Genomic DNA, 8,967 nt, shown 5'->3' with positions numbered 1-8,967 from the left:
GCAACCATCAGCAGCCAAGTTACTGCATGACAATGACCAAGGAGTACTTGGATGATAGCTTGTGGATGTACAGGGTAACCCAAAAGTCTGTTAACATTTAAAAATTCAATACTTCAGGGGATAATGTAGGTAGAGAGCTACAGATTGAGACATACTTGAAATTACTTTTTTTGAACCAAAAAAGTGAACAAAAGACCAACAGATAGCACTTCATATGATACAAAAGTAATCATTAGCATAACAATCGATTTTTAGTAAAGACAATTGTCTTTACAGCAATGCTCAACATGTCAATCACCATTCATCAAAAATACCAGAAGTTGCACTGTACAGCATATCAGAAGGTATGATGAGAAATTCCCATTGGAGGTTGCCTTTTACCATCCATAATGATGTTGGATGACCACAGTTGATGTGCGACTTCAGGTAACCCCACAACCACTAATCACATGGACTGAGGTCTGTGGACCAGAGAGGCCAAGCATGACGGAAGTGGTGGCTCAGCACATGATCCTCGCTGGATGATATGCGCAAGATATCTTTCACACTTGTAGCAATATGAGATGGAGCATCATCCTACATAAGATCCTACCTTCTAGTACATGTTTATCAACCAGGCTAGGGATGACGCAATTCTGTAACACAGCAGCATACCTCGTACTCATCATGCTGATAGTTTGAAAAGCAGCACATCACTGTCCAGCACCATCCGTTGGCCGCTTTTTGCACTCATGCCATTTCAGGATGTGTGTGACAAGTTTTACCTCTCTACCAACATTATTCTATGAATTAGTGCTTTCTCAAATATTAATGGATTTTCTGGTCACCCTTTATAGTCCCCTCATGCAGCTGGAAGCCAAAAAAAATGTTTTGTTCAATGGCAGTTACAATTTGTACCTGCTACAAGAGCAATACTATGAGTGATCTTTTGCTGTGTCATCAGTCATAATATCTGAAAATATCAGCCACAACAAAGGGAAAGTGATTTCTTGCCACAGACTAAAGAAAAGAAATGAGAGGAATGTATTCCAATAGGTATGTTGTGGCACAGGCCGTGAAGAGAAGTGATGATGAAAATTGATCGGCAGATTGTGAATGGCTCAAGCAATATATGAGTTCTGTTAGAAAAGTAGACAACATTTGGCAGAGAAGGGCTTACCTGCAGTGTTGGACATGTAATCACCCTCAGAATAGTTCCCTTGGGACTCCACACACTTCTCCCAGCGGTGCTGCCATTGTTGGAACCAAGCCAAAAAAACCTCTTTCGGGATGGAGTTTAGCTCAGCTGTCATAATGTCCTCTCGTCTCAAATTTCATTTCTTTTAAAAGCCTTTTGAGTTTGAGGAACAGCCAGAAGTCACAGGGGGCCATATCACGAGAATAAGGAGCCTATTAAAGTACAGGAAACTGGTTTCACATCAAAAATGTCTGAATCAAGTGTGGGGAACGTGCTGGAGCGCAGTTGTGATGGAGGCGCAAATTTCTGGTTGACCAAAAGTCTGGTCTCTTGCCCCCACACACAATTACATAAGTGACAGAAGATGCCCCTGCAGTATTCTTTGGTGATTTGAGCTGGTGGAGTGTACTTGTGGTGTACCACACTGCGGGAGTCAAAGAAATCAGTCAGCATCACTTTGACATTGCTGTGCACTTGTCGGGCCTTCTTTGGTCTTTGTGATGAGAAATGCTTCCACTGTGACAACTGGGATTTGATTTCTTGGTTGTACCCGTATACCCTACACCCAGGACTTGTCGCCCGCGATTATGATGTTCAAAAAGTCGGGCTCACTGTTTGTGGAATCCAACATGTCTTTTGAAACTTCAACCACAAGTTGCTTTTGTTTTGCCATCAGCAGCTTCGACACAAATTTCCCTGACACTCTCTTCTTGGCCAAATCTTCGGTCACAGTGGAATGTGCCAAAAAAGTGCTGACGCCCTCCCCTTCCACAATTTCTACAATAGTCATACAACGGTCTCACATCACCACAGGATTCAGTTTGGCCATGACCTGGTCAATTCAGCATGTTGGAGACCAACCGGAGCGTGGCTTTCTCTCCACCAATCTGCAGCCATCTTTGAACTTGTTGTACCACTCCTTAATCTGTGTGATACCCATATCATCGTCACCAAAAGCTGTCTGAATCTTCTGAATGGTTTCCACCTGGCTGCTGCCCAGTTTCTGGCAAAATTTGATGCAGTAGCACTGCTCCAGTCATCACGTCATTTGCCTTGCCATAAAAAACTAATGCAAGCACTCCACAATACTTCACTCAACAGCTGCTTGCCAGCAACTAATGCCATCGACAGCCGTGAAAAAAATTCACACATGTGTATGAAGGTTAAAAAAAAAATATGAAGAAGAAGAAGAGAGAGAGAGAGAGAGGGAGAAGAAGAAGGTGAGAGAAAGAAAGTTAGTTTTATACATTTCTAGCAGACCTCATATTACCTGGATTTCTGGACAAGGTATGATTCACAGATGAGGAATATTTAAATTAAATGGCTAAGCTAGTTCATAAATACACATACAATTTAGCAAAACCAGTTGAACATGCACAATCATATTGTTGTACTCAAATACCACCAACACCACATTTTCTGTTATGTTAGCAGTTCCTTTGCATCTCCGTTTCCTGTAATCCACTGCATCCTTCTTAGTATTGCTGTATATGATGTCGATGAGCACATCATTTAGGATCTGAAATCTCTTCCTCTCTCACCTCATCTAACCTTCCAAATACCCCTCTAACACGAAGACCTCACGGAAATCTGATTTTTGTAATTTTTTATATTTACAGTAAAGTACATGAAGTTCAGAAAGCAAATATCAGTCACATGAAACAGTCAGGTTTCTTGATGACATCTTTATAATCTGGACCCAAGGCCAGGACACCTTATCCTCATTCCTCTACTATCTCAACACCGCCTCTTCCACCCACTTCACCTAGTCCTCCTCCACCCATCGCACCACCTTCTTAGGTGACTATTTCTTCCTCTCAGATGGTTCCATCCACACCCCAGTCCACATAAAACCTACCAATAAACAACAGTACCTGTGCTTTGATTTCTGCCACCACTTCCACACCAAAACATTCCTCCCATACAGCCTGGGCAACTGTCGCTGAATCCTCCCAGACATAATATACAAACAGATCTCCCATGCCATATCACCACACACACCAGAGCCTCACAGCCATCCCAACCACAAAGAAGTGCTGCCCTTGTCACCCAGTACCACCCAGAACTGGAATGACTGAACCACATCCTTCGTCAGGGCTTTGGTTACCTATCATCATGCCTTGAAATGAGAGTCATCCCACCCAAGATACTTCCAAGCCCACCCGAAGTGGTGGTCCACCATTCACCCAACCTCACAACATCCTAGTCCATTCCTATGCCACTCCCACCCCCCTTCCCCCTGCCACTGGGATCATACCCTAGTGGAAGACACAGCTGCCCTATCCACCCACCCACCACCTCCCACTCCATTCCTGTTACAGGCTTATCCTGTCCCATCAGAGGCTGAGCCACCTGTGAAAGAAGCCATGTTATATCAGTTCTGCTGCAACCACTGCACAGCATTTTACATTGGAGTGACAACCAACCAGCTGTCATTCAGAATGAATGGCCACTGCCAAATTGATGGCAAAAACAAGTTGGACCAGCCCGGGGCACAACATGCAGCAGAGCTCAACATGCGAGATTTCAATGTCTGCTTCACAACTCATGCCATCTGGATCCTTCCCACCACCACCAGCTTTTCTGAGTTGCTTAGATGGGAGCTATCCTTAAAGCACATCCTTCACTCCTGCAACCTCGCTGGCCTAAACCTAACATAACTCTCTGTCCCCCCAAGCAAAGCTCTGTACCTCTTGTTTATGTATCTATCAACGACAGAGTGCTTCTGCCTTTCGGTAAGTCAACTCCTTTATTTCTAAATAATTTGTTTTTATCTTATAATACACAGGAATTTTGAGATGTGGATTTCTAGCTCAGTTTTGAGAATCACATGGTGATTTGAGTGGAGTTATTTCCAAAATCATGTGAGAGAAATACAGCAATTCAAAACCACGTCAGCTGTGTCACCAAGGCTATGATGTAACGTTCTAGTGTGTCAGTAGGTTTTTATTCTTTCCGTACTGCCTCTACATGAAATAAAAGAGAACCAATGCACAACAATGTCATTATTTGAATAGGATGGAAATCTGTAGTTGTGATGTACATGTCAAGACAAGGATATGATTACAGTTTCACAAAAATAGGGAGATTTATTCAAGAGAAAGAGGTTCACAAATTGAGCAACTCAAATCACACGTTTCTCCACTTCTGGTTCTTATGCAAGCAGTTGTTTAGCTTGGCATTAATTAAGAGAATTGTTGGATGCTCTTCTGAGGGATATCATGCCCAGTTCTATCTAAATGCCATGTTACTTTATCAGAATCTCTTGATGGTTGGAGAGCCCTGCTCTTAGTGCTCCAAATGTTCTCAAGTGGGGGGATTTTTGATGACCTTCCTGCCCATGGTAGGGTTTGCCAAGTATGAAGACAAGCAGTAGAAACTCTCAACATGTGTGGGCAGGCATTATCTTGCTGCAATGTAAGCCTACCAGGACTCCTCACGAAGGTCAACAAAAACGGGGCATATAATATCATCAAGGTACCACAGTGCTGTAAGGATGCCTCAGATGACAACCAAAGGGGTCCTGCTATGAAAAGAAAAGGCATCCAAGACAATCACTCCTGGATGCCAGGCCATATGATGGGCAACAGTCAGGTTGGTAACCTGCTGCTTTCTCGGGTGTATCCAGACACATCTTCGATGGTCTTTGGAATTCAGTTCGAGATGGGACTCACTACTAAAGACAATTCAACTCCAGTCGAAGAGAGTAGTCTGAAGATCTGTTTGGAAAAGCCCGGACAGTGGTGGCATACCAATTTGACTGTCAAGCGCAATACTGCTCGACAGCTAGTAGTGATGGTCTGGGCATCCATTTTTTCTGAAATTGTATCATTTTTTTGTCTGTACATGTACCTCACATCTACTGCTTTCTGTCCCATTTGGATAATTCCTCTGAGGTGTATCTTTTTTTATGTCTGAGGTGTGTGTTTTTTCTGTCTTAAGAGTGTATCATTGGCAGCTGTGCTCTACCCTTTTGTTCACTTAGCACTTATTATTTACCCTAATATGAAAAAAACTCTACCATCCGAAAAAAAAAATACTTACATGAGAAGAATCAAAGTTTTTGGCAAGACTGAATACTGTGCCACAACGTCCCAACTAGATATGTGATCACCATAGTATCATGCTGCAGATTACATTATCAACAATTGTATTTCAACAATATTGTGTCAAAATTTGAATTATTTGAAAAAAATATATGAACAACATTTTGGACAGAAAAATTGCATCCTTACCAGCTTGGAGGAATAATCCACTGAACACAAATGGCAGAGGAGGAGAGAGTAGGTTGGGGAGACAAGGGGGAAATGGGGGACGGAACAGAGGCAATTACAAAGAAACCTATACCTTCTATATCTTTCAACTATTTTAAAAAATTTCTTCACTGAGAGAAAGGGAAATATAAGAAGTTAATGTAAGGAAGAGAAAAAAATCTTTCCAAATGGTGGGTCTGTTGTGGTGTAACATTTCCTTCCATGTTCCTCTCCTGTCCCTTTATTACATATCTCCACTTCCTACTTCATGCAGCCCATAAGCACATAAATTGACAGGAGGGCAAGACCTACAAGTTTCAAAAGTGCTACCTGACAGTCCCAACCACACTTTGTTGACAAATCACTTTTACTGTAGATATGCAACCAGATAACAGAGTGGAGGATAGAAAAAGGTGAAAAGGAGTGTGACAGAAAGGGGATGATGACAATGACAGTTAGAACATGGAAAAAAGTAGGCAGTCCTAGATAACTTTGGGATGGCGGAAGAGGGGGAGCGGTAATACATGGCTCTAAGAGCATAGCAGCAAATTTTGACTTAATAGGAGAAAGAATCACAAAACTAATGCACAGTATGAGGAAACTAAAAAAAACATACCATAACAGGTGGGATAGGAAAAGCCAAGAGAAGAAATAGAGTGACAGGGAAGGGAGTGGCTAAGAATGGGAACAAACTGAGCTTTGTGCCAGAGGGATTTTTGAGGATTGAGGATTTGCTGGAATGAGAAAAGCTGACTACACAGCTCAGAGAAACTGGTGCTATATGAAGGTCTGGGGATTAGGGGGGGGGGGGGGAGTGTCTAAAACGAAATAGCAAATCTAATGATGCAGCTGTTTAGGTGAAGAGGGTTGACATGAAAACAATATCAGTTGTCAAAATGGATATATTAATGGCAGCTACACTGACAGGCAGAAGCTTTATAAATGTTGGGACTGTAGAAGTTGACAGTCATTGGATTATACATCACGGCTGTAGAGGTTGACAGTCATCAGATTTGCTTCTCTACCGAGGACAGGATAATGAGACAATGCAGCAACAGGACACAATTTTTGTAGTAAATTTATTTTTCATATTGTATAAAATATCATTTATTAATAAACCAAATTAATTTTCCAAAAAGTGTTACAATTACATTATTTTTTCAAGAGACTTAAGTCACTGCCTTTCCTACGATCTTCTAGATGGGCCTGTAAAACAAAATAAAATTCAGTTAAATATATATTTATAAACACACTAACGCAGATAAATGCCACTGAGAGTAAAATGTCTGTAGTAGACAAATCTACATGGTAAGTCAGAAAGGACTTAATAACTTAGGGACAATATAAAAATTTAATGAGATAACTAACAGAATTGGCAGATGTGTAATTTTGTAGCAAAAAATAGCATACATTTTGCACCAAATACACTAATGTACCTCCAAGCAGGCCTATAATTTGCTCTTAGCACAAGAACTTTGTTGAAACGGGTTGTACACTGCGACATCATAAATTGCCAGGTAGCCTGCTTCTTTTTGATTATGTCAAACACATTTGATAAAGATGAATGAGATGGGATGGTGAAGCACCTCACTTCCTCACAGGAGCACGAGGTTTTCTCCATAATAGCTTCCCAGTCAATGGATTGGCCATGAAGGCCAATTGCATGGCCACCTTGCTCCACACACTTGACACCACTGGATTTCTTTCTCTGGGGTTTCAGTAAAGATGGTGTGTATGTTCCCACCCTACCAAACAATTTAGCCGAGCTGAAAAATTGAATCTACAGTGCTGTTGCACAAGTTACGTCTTGTTTGCTGCAACAATTGTGGGAACAAACTGATTACCAGTGGGATGTTTGCTGCATCACAAATGGTAGTCACATCAGGCCAAAAGGACACTTGACACTAAGTCATTTGAAACATGAAATTGTATGCTACAAAATGACACATCTACCGATTCTGTACCACATCTCAATAAATTCCGAAGTTGGAATGTGCTTCTTGACTCATCTGTATCATCTAACTCTACTATTAAAAAATCCCCAATTACACATAAATTTCACATTCATACTATAGTTTTTGCTTAAGTAATACTCATAACTGTGATATAATTCTGCCACCAAGCATGACTTTTTACGGAATATTATAAACAAATGCACATGTGAATGCAGTACACTTGAAGATTTAATTATTAATTCCATTGCAGTGGATATGATCTATTGTGTGTACAAAATAATTTCCTTGCTGTAAGGAAGGTAATCTATTACATGTTATACAGACCTCAGTTGCATACACATGTAAGGTTACGTATACAAGGTTACTTGCTTTGGACTCACTTTACTAGATGTGATGTGCTAAAATTCAAAGAACTTTTAGCATTTTTATATTTAAATTGAAGGTGGAAGGGGGAGAATGGGAAAAAAAGGGAAGGAAGCGGGTTATTGATGTCAGTCAGCTGCATCGGGACTTCATGTGGAACCAGCAGCGACGAGTGAAAATGTGTGCTGGCCTGGGATTCAAATCGAGGATCTCCTACTTTGTATTTGATAATGGTGTAAAAGCTAAATCTATATTGCACAGGAGAAAAATGCAGTAATATACAGTCAAATAGCAATGGATTATTTCAAAAAATATGTAAGGTTGTCTGTTTCTTAAACATACTTCATGAGGTCACACCACAAGAAGTAAGTGATGGTAAATCAATAAATGAAACAAAAAATTTAAACTATACAGTTTTTGTTCATTGGAGATAATATAAGATTTTGAAGGTGAGACGTCAAAAAGTTGACTTTTTCTCTCTCTCTCTCTCAATTCACTTATGTCTTGTGGCATCATATTCTGGCACAATTCGTTGCCAAAAACAAAAGTATTTGTTGCACAGAAGCATGTGATAAAGATAATATGTGGCATCCACTCTAGAATTTCTTGCTGACAGTTTAAAAGTTGGGCATACTGAGAACAAGCTCACTGGGCACTTACTTCCTAATAGTCACAGTTTGAAAACTGCAGTGACATTCACAAATACAGTACTGGAAGGAGAAATGATTTACACTATCTGTCACTCAATCTTACTGTAACACAGAAACAAGTGAAGCATTCAGACATAAAAATAACTGACCATCTATCCTGTGATGCAAATAAGTTAATGGCTAATAAAATTAACTTCAAATAAAATCAGAAATCATATCTGCTCAACAACTCCCTCTACTTCAAACAGGACCATGTGGAACAATCTTGCATGTTCTTGTACCACTCCTGACATTAATTTGTTTCCTTTATTGGACCACACTTTGTAGAAAACACTCACATACTTATCTGACTGCTCACTTCAAGCAGGCACTTTACCTGATGTATTGAAAAGATCTACAATTACTCCAGTATATATATTTAAAAAAATGAGAGAGTGTATGTAAGTAACTACAGACCCAACACAATTTCCTCTCGCATTTCAAAAATACTAGAAAAATTTACATATGACAAACTTATGGAATTCTAAATAAAAACAATGTCCTATGTAATGAACAACACATATTCTGAA

General features: G+C 40.3%; 1 protein-coding gene across 1 annotated transcript in view; it reads right to left on the bottom strand.

Moving 5' to 3' along the window:
* Positions 1–6,494: 6,494 nt before the first annotated feature.
* Positions 6,495–8,967, bottom strand: part of LOC124804672 (histone PARylation factor 1) — a 118,508-nt gene continuing 116,035 nt past the window's right edge. The window contains exon 8 of the mRNA XM_047264914.1: positions 6,495–6,636. Within this exon, the coding sequence (XP_047120870.1) occupies positions 6,583–6,636 (54 nt within the window). The 3' untranslated portion in view covers positions 6,495–6,582. The remainder of the gene's footprint in view (positions 6,637–8,967) is intronic.

This window comes from Schistocerca piceifrons, chromosome 7 (genome assembly GCF_021461385.2).
Source record: "Schistocerca piceifrons isolate TAMUIC-IGC-003096 chromosome 7, iqSchPice1.1, whole genome shotgun sequence".
Classification (NCBI taxonomy): domain Eukaryota; kingdom Metazoa; phylum Arthropoda; class Insecta; order Orthoptera; family Acrididae; genus Schistocerca; species Schistocerca piceifrons.
Note: the sequence above shows the minus strand (reverse complement) of the source record. Positions and strands in the feature narration are given on the sequence as shown.